The sequence below is a fragment of the Mastigoproctus giganteus genome, chromosome 3, assembly GCF_048544385.1.
Source record: "Mastigoproctus giganteus isolate SK-2022 chromosome 3, ASM4854438v1, whole genome shotgun sequence".
In the NCBI taxonomy this organism is placed as follows: domain Eukaryota; kingdom Metazoa; phylum Arthropoda; class Arachnida; order Uropygi; family Thelyphonidae; genus Mastigoproctus; species Mastigoproctus giganteus.
The window spans coordinates 230,192,060-230,208,139 of record NC_143577.1 but is presented as its reverse complement, the minus strand read 5'-3'; the positions used below and the strand labels follow the sequence as shown (position 1 = coordinate 230,208,139).

The 16,080-nt window shown below is 38.0% G+C and overlaps 1 protein-coding gene across 1 annotated transcript in view; it reads left to right on the top strand.

Annotated features, from left to right (window-relative positions):
- LOC150088828 (transmembrane protein adipocyte-associated 1 homolog) overlaps positions 1-16,080 on the top strand; it is a 194,872-nt gene that overhangs the window by 157,351 nt on the left and 21,441 nt on the right. Inside the window, exon 10 of the mRNA XM_090370928.1 lies at positions 9,092-9,172. Within this exon, the coding sequence (XP_090227054.1) occupies positions 9,092-9,172 (81 nt within the window). The remainder of the gene's footprint in view (positions 1-9,091; positions 9,173-16,080) is intronic.

The following is a 16,080-nucleotide window of genomic DNA, read 5'->3' as shown; positions in this document are numbered from 1 at the left end:
TGATGGGATTCTTCCACTTGTTCAGATACGAACCTAAGGGGGCATAAATTCAAATTAAGGAAAGACAGATGTAGAATAGATGTGCGGAAATTTGCCTTTAGCCAGCGGGTGGTTAATTGCTGGAACAAACTTCTGTCTGTCGTTGTGGAAGTTAGCATTAGCATTAGCATTAGTAGAGGCATTTGATGCAAGAAAGCAAGCTTATGCAGCATCAGCCAAAAAAAAAAAAAAAAAAACCACTTCCACTTCACCCCTCTGTTCGTTCAAAATACCTGTCCAGCTGAGCCTTAAACGTATTTAGGCTATCAACCTCCACCACAAGGGATGGAAGTCTGTTCCACCAACCAACCACCCACTGGCTAAAGGCAAATTTCCGCACGTCTATCCTACATCTGTCTTTCCTCAATTTGAATTTATGCCCTCTCAGGTGATTATTCTGAGCTAGACGAAGAATCCCATCAGCATTGAGCATGCTTAAACCATTCAAGGCTTTATACACCTCTATCAGATCACCTCGCTGGTGCCTAGTCTCCAGACACTGAAATTTGCAAAACTTAAGCCTTTCTTCGTAAGAGCACCCCTTTGTTCCATTCACTAATCTTGTTGCCCTTCTCTGTACTCGTTCCAGCAGCTCTACATCCTTCTTGAAATGAGGCCTCCAGACCTGTATACAGTACTCTAGGTGTGGCCTGACCATCGCCTTATACAATGGAATAATCACCTCCTTATCCCTGCTGGAAAAATTCCTGTATATCATTGACAATACTCCATGAGCTACTCTTGCAGCCCGTCTGCACTGCTCAGAGAACTTCATATCTGCCTGCACAACCACCCCCAAGTCCCTCTCATTCTCTACCACTGTCAGTGTTGTACCACAGAGTTGATACGTTGCTCTGGGGTTGCTGTTTCCCATGTGTAGTACTTTACATTTGTCAATGTTAAACTTCATTTGCCACCTCTCAGCCCATCTGCTCAACCTTTCCAGATCCTGTTGCAGCAGCATAGTGTCAGTAGTGTCCTTGACAACCCTGCCAACCTTTGTATCGTCTGCAAACTTGGACATTAATCCCGATATACCATCATCAATATCATTTATAAATACAGAAAACAATAATGGACCCAACACTGGGGACTCCACTAATAACATCAGTCCACGATGAGCAGTGTCCATTGATTACCACTCTCTGTCTTCTCCCCCTCAACCACCCCTTTATCCATAGCAGCAATTTGCCTCCAATGTCACACTGCTCCAATTTGTGTAGCAGTCTTCCATGTGCAACAGTATCAAAAGCCTTTCTAAGATCCAAGTGTATAATATCAAAGTTATTCCCTGCATCCAGTTCTTTTGTGACTGCATCATAGTATCCAATCAAGTTGGTCAGGCAAGACTTCCCCTTAACAAAACCATGCTGTGTCTGAGCTATAACTGAAGTCTTGTCTAAATGATCCTGCAGTGCTTCTTTAACCAGTGCCTCCATTAATTTTCCTGGAACAGAAGTTAAGCTCACAGGTCTATAATTACTTGTGTCAGCCTTTGATCCTCCTTTGTGAATTGGGGTCACATTTGCACATTTCCAGTCTATGGGTACCTCCCCTGAGTCCAAGGAAGCTCTCATAATTATGGCTAAGGGACTTCCTTTGCTGCCTCCTTTAATATAACTGGATAGATCCCATCCACCCCGGGTGCCTTTCTTGTGTTTATCTTCAACAGTTTCTCCTCCACTTTACTCCCAGTTATTTCAAGATTCTGTAACTTACTGCTAGAGTTGAATACACCTCTGGCATTCCCCTCACTGAATAACTCCTCATGTGTGAATGTCGATGCAAAATATTCATTTAGTGTGTTAGCTACCTGAGCAGGATCATCAACACTTGACCCATCAATATCAAGTGGACCAATCTGATTCATCCCTTTCCTTCTAGAGTTTACATAAGTAAAGAACTCTTTGCTGTTTTTCTTTGCATCCCTTGCCAAGGATTTCTCGTAATCTACCTTCGCCTGCCTAACCTCCTTTGTAACTTGGTTGCATATCAACTTGTATCTATCATAGGCTTCTGTGTCATGTGTTAATTTGTAAGTATCCCATACATTTTTCTTCTCTGCCATATGCCTCATTAGTTCATCTGACATCCATTTTGGCCTAAACCTTGAACAATATTTCTTAGTTGGTATGTAAAGCCTAGTAGCTTCCAAGATAAGTTCTTTGAATGCTTCCCATTTTGAATTTGCTGTTGGTAACATCATCAGTTGGTCCCACTGTATAGAATTTAAATACTGTCTCAGTCCATCGTAGTCGCCTTTACGGAAGCAATAACCCTTCCCTTTACCCCTAATGGTAGTTACCTCTTTGAGTAAATCCCACTTCAGCACACTGTGATCACTGCCACCTAGTGGTTCATTTATCTGCAGATTCTTAATGCATGAAGAATCACTGCTGATAATCAAATCAAGAGTATTACTCCCTCTAGTTGCCTCCCGAACATGCTGATGTAGAAAACAATCATCCAATAAATCCACAAAAGCCCTGCTAGTGTGTTGGGTTGTTGATGGGTTAAATAAATTTAAGGAGGAACTGGACAGACATTTAGAGGGAATGGTTGTGTGAATTTTTTTTTTTTTTTTTGGCTGATGCTTTCTTGCATCACATGCTACTACTGCTACTACTTTTGCTGCACCAATCAAAAAAAAGAAAATAAACTATCTATTCACTTTTGGTGTGTGAATAGCACTTGTTACAGATTATACATACAAACGCAACATAGCTTTAGATGCTAATACACTATATAAATCATAATATCAATAACAGCATGATACAACTGAGACACTGATGGTATAATACCGATAGTATTATTTCTTTCTGTTACATGCAGAGACCAGCTGTGTTCAGCATGTTCTGTTGTTACTATAGCCTATACTGGAATGTTCAGTGCATTATTTAGTTATAGTGTATTTATACCAAAATAGCTTTCTGTGCATGCCCATGTAATCTAATATAACCTAACCATACAGTCATCACCAGCCTTTAGTATCCTTGCCAGCAACCATCAAGAATAATCACCTCCATGCATATTTTGCAATGGCTGCTTATATTTTCTACTATCAACAATTCCTGGAGCATCTTCTTTTTAATACAGGCATCCCTCTTTTAGTACACTTTCATTTATCATAATTTCACTTTTGTGTGGTTTTCAAACTGAACGACTTTTCTATTTAGTACAGTAATAATTTTTATTTTTCATGGTTTTTCTGTCAATAAACTTATGAAATTTCAGGGTTTTATGCATATGAATAAAAATGGGGGAAAAAATCTCAATTTTTCTTCATATGCATCATGCCAGATCAAAAGTTGCAGTTACTTAATTTAATTAAGGTTACTTAATAAGGTTAATTTATGCATCACTTTAACTACTGTTGCACCAACAGAATTTAAACAAAGCTTCGTTAATTGCAAGATTAAGTTTCATCTTGCACTCTGTCTCTGTTTACATACTTGTATGACATGAGGTGGATGAAGAATAACACAGTACATACAATGATGTTTTGTTGTGGCACTGTGCTTACTCCTTGTATTTTTGGGGTTTCTGATCATGCTATGATTAACTCAATGTATTAAAATGTAGGAAAAAAATTATTGATAATCAAAATCACATTACCTTTAGTCACTTTACTTCTGTGTCATTTTGTCATGTAGTGAAAATTGCTTATTACATTTCTGTTCTGCATATTTTAAAGGAATTTGTCCCTCGTTATGTCTTCGAAAAGACCAACTTCTTCAACTCATTTGGTGGGCTGGTAAGAGGAAATGTATTAATTTACAAGTGAAACTCAGTGCTTAAGTGCCTTGAAAAAGGTGATCATACGATTGGTGTTGCTAATTCAGTGCAGTTGGCTGAATCTACTGTTCATACTAGAGGAAAATGGAAGTCTTGTTAATAATTTGGATTTAAGACCAAGCACTATTCCTGTTAGACACAGTGATAATTCAAGAGAAAGCCGGAATTTCTTTGAAGATTTAAAAAGAGAATCTGCATCCACTGAAAGTTTAAGGCAAGTTATGGATGGTTTGAGCACTTTAGAAAAGGAGCTAAAAATTAACTAGTGGAGGTAGCTAGTGCTTATTTTGAAGCAGCAGATGCATATTGTGAAACATTGCAAGCTGTTATAGAAAAAGAACGATATTTGCCATGTCAGGTCTTCAGTATAGAAGTGGCTTCTCTTTTTTAGAAAAGAATATCCGAAAGAACTTTTTATTTTGCACAAGCAAAAGTCTGCAGTTGGATTTAAGGCATTGCAAAAGATAGGTTAACCATTCTACAGCTGAAAGAGATTTTAAGTTTAAGCTCATATTAGTATATAACAGAGAGAGAGAAATCAAGGGCTCTTAAGAGATATAAAAAAAATCGCGCTTACTATTGTGTGGTGATTGAATCAGAAAGAGTGAATAACTAGAAAAATTTTTGAAGAATGGTTTACTTCCTTACTTTTACCCTACTATAGATAAATATTGAAAAAATTATAATATTGTGCATAAAGCAATGTTGCTTCTTGAACATTGTCCCTGTACATCCAGATGACTTAAACTAGAAGTCCGATAACATTAGAGTTGAATTTCTCCAAAAGTATACAATACCCTTGAACCAACCTATGGATCAAGGCATAGTCTACATACGTGAGGCAGACTATTTAAAGAAAACAGATGATTCATAAAAGAGAAAGTTTTGCCAAGTCAATTTTCAAGAATTCTTGCAAAATTACATCATTAGCATTAGCATTATTATTTTTAGCATTAGCATTAGCATTAGTAGAGGCATTTGATGCAAGAAAGCAAGCTTATGCAGCATCAGCCAAAAAAAAAAAAAAAAAACCCTTCCACTTCACCCCTCTGTTCGTTCAAAATACCTGTCCAGCTGAGCCTTAAACTTATTTAGGCTATCAACCTCCACCACAAGGGATGGCAGTCTGTTCCACCAACCAACCACCCGCTGGCTAAAGGCAAATTTCCGCACGTCTATCCTACATCTGTCTTTCCTCAATTTGAATTTATGCCCTCTCAGGTGATTTTTCTGAGCTAGAGGAAGAATCCCATCAGCATTGAGCATGCTTAAACCATTCAAGGCTTTATACACCTCTATCAGATCACCTCGCTGGTGCCTAGTCTCCAGACACTGTAATTTGCAAAACTTAAGCCTTTCTTCGTAAGAGCACCCCTTTGTTCCATTCACTAATCTTGTTGCCCTTCTCTGTACTCGTTCCAGCAGCTCTACATCCTTCTTGAAATGAGGCCTCCAGACCTGTATACAGTACTCTAGGTGTGGCCTGACCATTGCCTTATACAATGGAATAATCACCTCCTTATCCCTGCTGGAAAAATTCCTGTATATCATTGACAATACTCCATGAGCTACTCTTGCAGCCCGTCTGCACTGCTCAGAGAACTTCATATCTGCCTGCACAATCACCCCCAAGTCCCTTTCATTCTCTACCACTGTCAGTGTAGTACCACAGAGTTGATACGTTGCTCTGGGGTTGCTTTTTCCCATGTGTAGTACTTTACATTTGTCAATGTTAAACTTCATTTGCCACCTCCCAGCCCATCTGCTCAACCTTTCCAGATCCTGTTGCAGCAGCATAGTGTCAGTAGTGTCCTTGACAACCCTGCCAACCTTTGTATCATCTGCAAACTTGGACATTAAGCCCGATATACCATCATCAATATCATTTATAAATACAGAAAACAATAATGGACCCAACACTGAGCCCTGAGGGACTCCACTAATAACATTAGTCCACGATGAGCAGTGTCCATTGATTACCACTCTCTGTCTTCTCCCCCTCAACCACCCCTTTATCCATAGCAGCAATTTGCCTCCAATGTCACACTGCTCCAATTTGTGTAGCAGTCTTCCATGTGCAACAGTATCAAAAGCGTTTCTAAGATCCAAGTATATAATATCAAAGTTATTCCCTGCATCCAGTTCTTTTGTGACTGCATCATAGTATCCAATCAAGTTGGTCAGGCAAGACTTCCCCTTAACAAATCCATGCTGTGTCTGAGCTATAACTGAAGTCTTGTCTAAATGATCCTGCAGTGCTTCTTTAACCAGTGCCTCCATTAATTTTCCTGGAACAGAAGTTAAGCTCACAGGTCTATAATTACTTGTGTCAGCCTTTGATCCTCCTTTGTGAATTGGGGTCACATTTGCACATTTCCAGTCTATGGGTACCTCCCCTGAGTCCAAGGAAGCTCTCATAATTATGGCTAAGGGTTTGCTTACTTCCTTTGCTGCCTCCTTTAATATAACTGGATAGATCCCATCCACCCCGGGTGCCTTTCTTGTGTTTATCTTCAACAGTTTCTCCTCCACTTTACTCCCAGTTATTTCAAGATTCTGTAGCTTACTGCTAGAGTTGAATACACCTCTGGCATTCCCCTTGCTGAATAACTCCTCATGTGTGAATGTCGATGCAAAATATTCATTTAGTTTGTTAGCTACCTGAGCAGGATCATCAACAGTTGACCCATCAATATCAAGTGGACCAATCTGATTCATCCCCTTCCTTCTAGAGTTTACATAAGTAAACAACTCTTTGCTGTTTTTCTTTGCATCCCTTGCCAAGGATTTCTCGTAATCTGCCTTCGCCTGCCTAACCTCCTTTGTAACTTGGTTGCATATCAACTTGTATCTATCATAGGCTTCTGTGTCATGTGTTAATTTGTAAGTATCCCATGCATTTTTCTTCTCTGCCATATGCCTCATTAGTTCATCTGACATCCATTTTGGCCTAAACCTTGAACAATATTTCTTAGTTGGTATGTAAAGCCTAGTAGCTTCCAAGATAAGTTCTTTGAATGCTTCCCATTTTGAATTTGCTGTTGGTAACATCATCAGTTGGTCCCACTGTATAGAATTTAAATACTGTCTCAGTCCATCGTAGTCGCCTTTACGGAAGCAATAACCCTTCCCTTTACCCCTAATGGTAGTTACCTCTTTGAGTAAATCCCACTTCAGCACACTGTGATCACTGCCACCTAGTGGTTCATTTATCTGCAGATTCTTAATGCATGAAGAATCACTGCTGATAATCAAATCAAGAGTATTACTCCCTCTAGTTGCCTCCCGAACATGCTGATGTAGAAAACAATCATCCAATAAATCCACAAAAGCCCTGCTAGTGTGTGAGTAACCAGCCCCCAAATTCCAGTCAATATCTGGGAAATTAAAATCTCCCATTATAAGACTCTCTGATTTACTGGCCCACTCTATTTCCCTGTACAGTTCCTTATTATACTCATCAGAGTCATTGCCTATAGCACACTCCTACTCTCAATTTTGATCTCCCAATGCTTATGTCACACCAAACTGACTCAACACTGCACTGTCCAGCGATGTCGACTGGCTTCACTTCCTTGGTTTTTATGTGTTTCTTAACTAATAGCATAACCCCTCCCCCCTTCCTATCCTGTCTATCCTTTCTGTAGACGTTGTACTCCCCAAATTGCATTTCTGCATCCCTTATATCTGTGTGACACCACGTCTCTGATATCCCAACAATATCTGCCTTTGATGTTTTGAGCAATACCTCAAATTCATCAAATTTATTTACTAAACTCCTAGCATTGGTGTACACGCAAGTATACCTGCACCTGTTTCTATTCTTAGCTACCCTAACACAACCCATGTGTTTACTTGTACCGCAATGGCTCCCAGCAGTCTCTGAAATGTAGGCCATTAACCAATATTGGAGAATCTTGGGATGAAATCAAACATTCAACATTGAATTTAGTGTGGTAGAAAAAATGGCTAGATGATGTGTATGATTTCCAAAGCTTTGATGAATAAACATTTATAATAACAGACATTGTTAAACTTTCACAAGATGTGGGCTTTGATGAAGTCGCAGGAGGAGATGTAATAGAGGTATTAAATTCACTCAATGAAGCTCTATCAGACAAAGACTTACTTGAATTGGAGAAGATGAAATCAACTTCAGAAGATGAGAAAGAAAAAGACTGAAGAACAGATCACTCACTAAATTACAACAAAGAAACTAGGGCAAGTTTAATTGATGGGGAGATGGATCTTGTAGTAAACTGTCATTCCTTGTGTTTGCAGAGACTTGGATAAATTGATTGAATATTGCAGTGAAATTTATAGGGAGAAGCAGAAGTCTAGTACTGTGCAAATTACTTCAGACATAGTTTTTTATAAAAAGTTCATTATTAGCACCATACACAAGGATGCCTCCAGTAGAACACACTGATGTAATGCATGCATCTAGTGAAAGCATATGAGATTGCCTCCAACACAGACTCCCAGTAAATCCATACAGTAATCTCCTTTTTTTGGCAAGTTTTTCTCTGTTTTTACAGAATTCAATATGTAGTTTAATTTTATTTTGTATTTCTTTAGTTTTAAGTAAATTTTCTGATTTCTTGAAAAGGTTTAAGTCTGGAGCATATCTTATCATTATTACATGTATTGTTATTGAAAAGTAATTTTCATTTAGCATTTTTCTTTTTAGCACAGCAATTTTTGTGTAATATATCTGCTATGCTAAATGAGTGGTACTTGTACTGAATGATGATGTATGCCACCACATTCATGCATAATGAATGTGCCACCACGACAACTTTTGTGGTGATGCTACTGCTAGCTCTCTGGATACTTATTGTTAACCCACATTCAAAAAACAATTAGGCCATGCCACTTATCATATATATCTCTTTATTATTTTTTTATAAGATAATATATTTACTAGCCTATCTGGTATGTAGCAGATACCAATGACTAGGAGTCTCCCTTGCTACAGAATAAATAGTAATAAATAAATAATCTTTATTGTCCTGCTATAACAGTTATAATAATGACATATACATTGGCAAGAGAAAAATTCCCTTCACAGCAGCACATACCAGGGAATGAAATGATAAATATATGCAGTTGGATTTGGTTACACATACTAAGCAATAACTACACCACACAAAACTTGTTAGTCCACAGAATAAGTTTTAAGTGGAAATAACCAATATATAAATTTAAATATTTATAACGTAAAATTTAATATTTTGCTGAATTTTTTATTTTACAGCGTAGTTGATGTCACAACTTACATCTACTTCACGCTATTTACACCTTTAGTATACAGAACATTCCTTGCCGACTTCTTCAGGTATGTTTTTGTTTGTTCATTATTATTTAATAATGAAGGAATTCTTATATTAGCATACATGGGCTCAAGTGACGTTTCCTATATTAAATGCACAATACAATCAATGATTTTGACTGTGTTTTAAGTTGAGATAGACATCTGAAAGCTCAATTCTCCCTTACCCCAAATTAATTTGACAGAATTAACCATAATATAAAATAAACACAAAGTTGCATTAAAAAATGCATGAACAGTATAATTGAAATGAAGCTTGTATGGATATGCCTCACTTTCAGTCTGACATACATCCATCCATACTTATGGTATGAATGGAAGGATGCCAGAGACTGCAAGTAAAGCTGATAACGATAGATAGACCGGAAATAATTCTGTCAAGTTTGTTTGCTATTAAGCTGCTGTGGTACAGATATTTAAAAAAGTCTTGGTCAAATACTCTTGTGAAATGAAACTTGTTCTATGGATATGCCTCACTTTCAGTCTGACATACATCTGTCCATCCATCCATCCGTACTTATGGTATGAATAGAAGGATGCCAGAGACTGCAATTAAAGCTGATAACAATAGATAGATTGTAAATGATTCTGTCAAGTTTGTTTGCTGTTAAGCTGCTGTGGTAAAGATATTTAAAAAAATCTTGGTCAAATACTCTTGTGTTTGTAGCAAATGGAGGGAACACTACTCTCAGTTCCTGACGCCTCACATGCCCTCTGCACATGAACATTTTAGAAGCAACAAATAATGGTGTCAAACCCTCATTCCAAGTGTAGATCAGCCTTGTATCATCAAGTATGTGGTAAAATTGAAAGTGAAACCGATTTAAATACAACATAGGAAAGAAGCCCTATCATGTACAAGCATGTGCTATGATTGGTGCAACACATTTTCTGAAGACACATCTGTGCAGCAGATAGTTATTAAAGTTGTGAATATTTGTTGTGTAAAGGGTTTTTTATTTTTTGTAAACATAAATTACAGTGTGTGATTTGCATCAAAAGTGTGCATAAGTGTTGAAAATTTAGACAATTATTAATGGACACATTGTTCAAGAATGTGTGAATGGTGTGTTTCAATGATGCCAATGTTTGACAATGAACATCTAAAGGCTCACCTCCTCCACAAAAAGGAGGGAAAGTGCTGCTGTTTCCACTGAACATCTGTACCAGTTTGAACTGGAAGGAAATATACTTCTGCAGCAAACAGTAACTTCTGACAGAGACATGAATACGGTATTTCACTCTAGACTCAGTGAGGGAGGTCCAGTGTGGGATGTGCCACAAAGGATCCTGCCACACAAAAAATTCAAGACAGCCTTCAGTTGGCAGGACTATGACAAGGTCTTTTGGGATTCAGAAAGGTTGATTACTGTTGATTGATTTTCTGCTCCCATGCACAACAGTTAATGCTTTATTACGCATCTTGCTTCTCAATGATGTTTATAGCGTAATTCACAATAAAGTGGCCTAGGAAACTTTCAGAGTGAATCATTCTGTTGCACATCCACATTTGACAAAGACAATATTAGCAACCTTAGACTGAAAAATCATGGAACATCCTCCTTACAGTCCTGGATTTAGTCTCCAGTGATTATCACTTGTTTGGATCAATGGAGTGCCTAGAAGGGTAGAAAATCAAGATATATGACAAACTTGATTGTGGTGTCTTGATTTTGTTGCCTAATCAACCTACTTCTCTTCTTCTTCTCCTCCTCTCTCTCTCCCCCCCATGCTGTCAGTGTAGAGTTACTATATCTTTATATATAGCACTTATGATATCATTTGACACTGTTGCTTTAAATTTTTATGTGATAGTCTTAAGAGCTTTAATTATGGTAATAGGAAAAAGATGAAAGAGAATGTTCATGAAAACTATAAGCACAAAAAAAAAAAAAAAAAAAAAAAAAAAGTACCATTGCTGCAGATCACTGCATTTCATTTGCCCAAAGCAAATAAGGTGTTGTGTGCATGCATGCATTTGCATCAAAAGTGTGCATAAGTGTTGAAAATTTAGACAATTATTAATGGACACATTGGTCAAGAATGTGTGAATGGTGTGTTTCAATGATGCCAATGTTTGACAATGAACATCTAAAGGCTCACCTCCTCCACAAAAAGGAGGGAAAGTGCTGCTGTTTCCACTGAACATCTGTACCAGTTTGAACTGGAAGGAAATATACTTCTGCAGCAAACAGTAACTTCTGACAGAGGCATGAATACGGTATTTCACTCTAGACTCAGTGAGGGAGGTCCAGTGTGGGATGTGCCACAAAGGATCCTGCCACACAAAAAATTCAAGACAGCCTTCAGTTGGCAGGACTATGACAAGGTCTTTTGGGATTCAGAAAGGTTGATTACTGTTGATTGATTTTCTGCTCCCATGCACAACAGTTAATGCTTTATTACGCATCTTGCTTCTCAATGATGTTTATAGCGTAATTCACAATAAAGTGGCCTAGGAAACTTTCAGAGTGAATCATTCTGTTGCACATCCACATTTGACAAAGACAATATTAGCAACCTTAGACTGAAAAATCATGGAACATCCTCCTTACAGTCCTGGATTTAGTCTCCAGTGATTATCACTTGTTTGGATCAATGGAGTGCCTAGAAGGGTAGAAAATCAAGATATATGACAAACTTGATTGTGGTGTCTTGATTTTGTTGCCTAATCAACCTACTTCTCTTCTTCTTCTCCTCCTCTCTCTCTTCCCCCCCATGCTGTCAGTGTAGAGTTACTATATCTTTATATATAGCACTTATGATATCATTTGACACTGTTGCTTTAAATTTTTATGTGATAGTCTTAAGAGCTTTAATTATGGTAATAGGAAAAAGATGAAAGAGAATGTTCATGAAAACTATAAGCAAAAAAAAAAAAAAAAAAAAAAAGTACCATTGCTGCAGATCACTGCATTTCATTTGCCCAAAGCAAATAAGGTGTTATGTGCATGCATGCGTGCATGTGTGTGTGTGTTAGCTCACAGTCCCGATTGATTTTTGTTTTGCGAGTGGTAGTGAAATTTTTTGGGGCAGGAGGCATTACCGGTAATTAAGGCCTAACTAACTGACTAGCCGTCGTTGTTCTAGCAGTTGTTGGTTTGCCTATAGTTCTATGTTAACAATTAACATGGAATCAATCTAACAAATATATAAATGTAAAGTTTGGAAAGATTAGAGGTTAAAAGTTAGAGGAGAAAGGAAATAAAGGTAATTATTAAAGATTTAAGTAAATAAAAATTAGGAAAATAGCTAAGAAGAATTAGGAAGGTAACGTTCCTTCACATGGCCAACTCTATGCTACTTTTTCGGGGGCTTTGGGCAGACAGATAGCCATATTTAAAGATTGTCTCATGCATACCCGTTTTTGTAATCTCAATAACAGTTTTGTTTATAAGTACTCATGTTTAGTTATGGATGTCCTAATGTAATAAGGCAAATAATTTTTTTTTTTCTTTTTTGTTAATTTATTAATTTAGTTTTAAATTTTTCGATTTTAATTAGCTGCAAACTGGGATCGAGACCCAAAGCCAAAAGGTATGCATCAAAGTAAATATAAAAAGTATATAGGTATATAAACCTGCGAATACTATAGCTGGTGGTTGGAACGAGAAAACACGTGCAATGTAATTGGGAGCCGCTTTATAGGAGGCCGGGGTGCCATCTGGTCTGATTTGTTGGTTAGTCTGTTGTTAATAATTATATATGTTTAAGGGAGGGGTTAATTTGTTTGTTTGTGATTATGCAACCTGTATTAAATTTTTAATTGATGGTTGGGTATTATGGTAAATACCTATATTTTTATTTTTTTATTTTATTTTTTTTTTATATATTGATAAATCAAATTGATAATGTTATCCACTGGACAAGGACTGGTATAACCTTTCTACAGCATAACAGCCTATGTGTGCCCAGTGGGATAACTATATACATATTTACATACCCCCATGGCGCCTCTGTAGCCAGGTGGGAAGGAGCAGTAGTGCGTAACACACGCTTCTTGATTAGACCGTGGTTCGAGCCCGTCACCACCAAATACGGAAGATGCAGAAAGGTCAGGGAATGACCACCACATATCCTGGAGCAATATGGCCTTAGTTGCTAATGCTCCTAAAACTCAAATAACAAATAAACAAACATACCCCCATTGGTGATTTTAATGTTGTGGTGCTTTGGACTTTATTATAAGCTGAAGGCAAGGTGTAGCGTATTTGCTTTTGTTGCTGTTTATATCACTTTGTTGCCAAATTTATAATATCCAGTGAAGTTAGTGCTATAAAGTGTTGGGATTGGTATGGGGTTTAATGTAGCCAGGGTCAACATGAGAACTCCTGTTATAGTTATTGTTGTATTAGGGGTTGAATTTGGACATCCGGGTTGCAGTGCGGTCAGACAATGAGCCTTGTCTGATCGCAATGAACCTGGGGGTCTAATAGGGGCCCAAACAGTTGCTCTGTGGCCCTACTAGGGTCAATGTTGGGGTGATGTAGGGTTGAATGGCTGCTTTAATATGGTATCTGATGAACTTAACAGGTATTTTGTTCTGGATTAAATTAGTTTTTAGTTTTTGTAATGCATCATGCATGTTTTCCTGGTTACTACAGATGTGTATTATTCTGTTAGTTTGATTTCTATTATTTTGATTTTAGACCCCAGGTTTATTGCGTTCAGACAAGGCTCGCTGTCTAACCACACTACAACCCGGATGTCCAAATTCAACCCCTAATACAACAATAACTATAATAGGAGTAATCATGCTGACCCTGGCTACATTGAACCCGATGCCAATCCCAATGCTTTATAGCACTAACTTCACTGGATATTGTAAATTTGACAACAAAGTGATATAAACAGCAACAAAAGCAAATACAACTACACCTTGCATTCAGCTTATAATAAAGTCCAAAGCACGACAAGGTTAAAATCACCGATGGGGGGTATGTAAATATGTATATAGTTATCCCACTGGGCACACATGGGCTGTTATGCTGTAGAAAGGTTATACCAGTCCTTGTCCAGCAGATAACATTACAATAAAAAAAAAAAAAAAGTGTAATCTTAAAATGCATTAACCTAAACATCTATATAGGTATTCACTGCAATTCCTAACCATTGATTACAAATTTAATACAGGTCACATAATTACAAACAAACATTTTAACCCATCCCTTAAGCATATATAATTCTTAATGCCGACTAATGAACAAATCAGGCCAGAGCACCCTGGCCTCCTATAAAGTGGCTCCCAGGCACATTGCATGTGCTTTCTCGTTCAAACCACCAGCTATAGTGTTCACAGGTAAATACCTATATACTTTTTATATTTACTCTGATGCATACCCATTGAGCTTTGGGTCCCAATCCCAGTTTTCAGCTAACTAAAATCCAAATATTTAAAACTAAATTAACAAAAAAAAAAAAAAAAAATTGCCTTATTACATTAGGACATCCATAACTAAATATGAATACTTATAAGCAAAACTGTTATTGAGACTACAGAAATGGGTATGCATGAGGCATTCTTTTAGTATGGCTATCTGTCTGCTCAAAGCTGAGGAAGTAGCAGAGAGATGGCCATGTGAAGGAATGTCACCTTCCTGACTCTTCCTAGCTATTTTCCTAATTTTTCTTGATTTAATCTTTAATAATTCCCTTTATTTCCTTTCTCGTCTAACTTTAAACCTCTAATCTTTCCAAACTTTACATTTATATATTTGTTAACATAGAACTATAGGCAAACCAACAACTGCTAGAACAACGATGGCTAGCCAGTTAGTTAGGCCTTAATTACTGGTAATGCCTCCCACCCATAAAAAAATAAAATAAAATAAAAATTAAATTTTCACTACCACTCACAAAACAAAAATCATTTGGGACTTTGACCTAATATATCAATACGCATATAATGTTTAATTGATCCTACAATAGCATTAACGCCGCATAACCACAGCATTGTCACAACTGAAAATTTAATAAAAATAGAACATAGGCTTAAAAGTAGTGTTCAAGAATATATATACACCGATGAGCCAAAACATTATGACCAGCAAGTCGGTATGCAAATTGAAGCAACTGCAGCTCCGTTAATCAGTGTTACTCATGTTCTTCAGATGGGAAAGGCAACGGACGTAAGCGAGTTTGACAAAGGCCAAATTGTAATGGCCAGACAATTGGGTCAGAGCATATCCAAAAGGGCACAGCTGGTGGGGTGATCACAGCTAGCCGTTTTAAGTACCGACTGAAAGTGGTCGGAGGAGGGGAAACCACGATCCGCCGGTGAGGTGTTGGACGACCACGCTCATTGATGCTCGAGGTGAGCGACGGCTCTCCCGGATGGTACGTGGCAACAGAAGGGCAACTGGCACAACTTGCCGGTAATTGGAGTGCTGGTGACAGGAGTAATGTGTCACAACACACAGTACATCAAATGAAAATGGGGCTGCATAGCCATAGGCCGCTCCAAGTGCCCATACTAATCACAAGCCACTAGTGACAGCACCTACAATGGGCATGTGAGCATCGAATCTTTGGGGGATGTTCTGCTGGGATACCCTGTGTCCAGTCATCCATGTGCTGGACACTCTGATGTCTACCACCTACTTAAACATCATTGCTGACCAGGTACACCCTTTTGTGGCATCGGTCTTCCCCTCTGGCAGTGCCATCTTTCAGCAGGATAATGCACCATGCCACACAGCCCGGATTGTTTGAGACTGGTTCACAGAACACGAGGAAGACTTCCAGGTATTGTCCTGGCCTCCAAATTTCCCCAGACATCATTCCCATTGAGCATCTGTGGTTTGTGTTGGAACAACAACTCTGATCTGCGGCATCTCAACCACGGACCTTAAAGGATCTGCTGGTTACGTGTTGGTACCAGATACCACAAGACACATTTAGAAATCTTGTAGCGT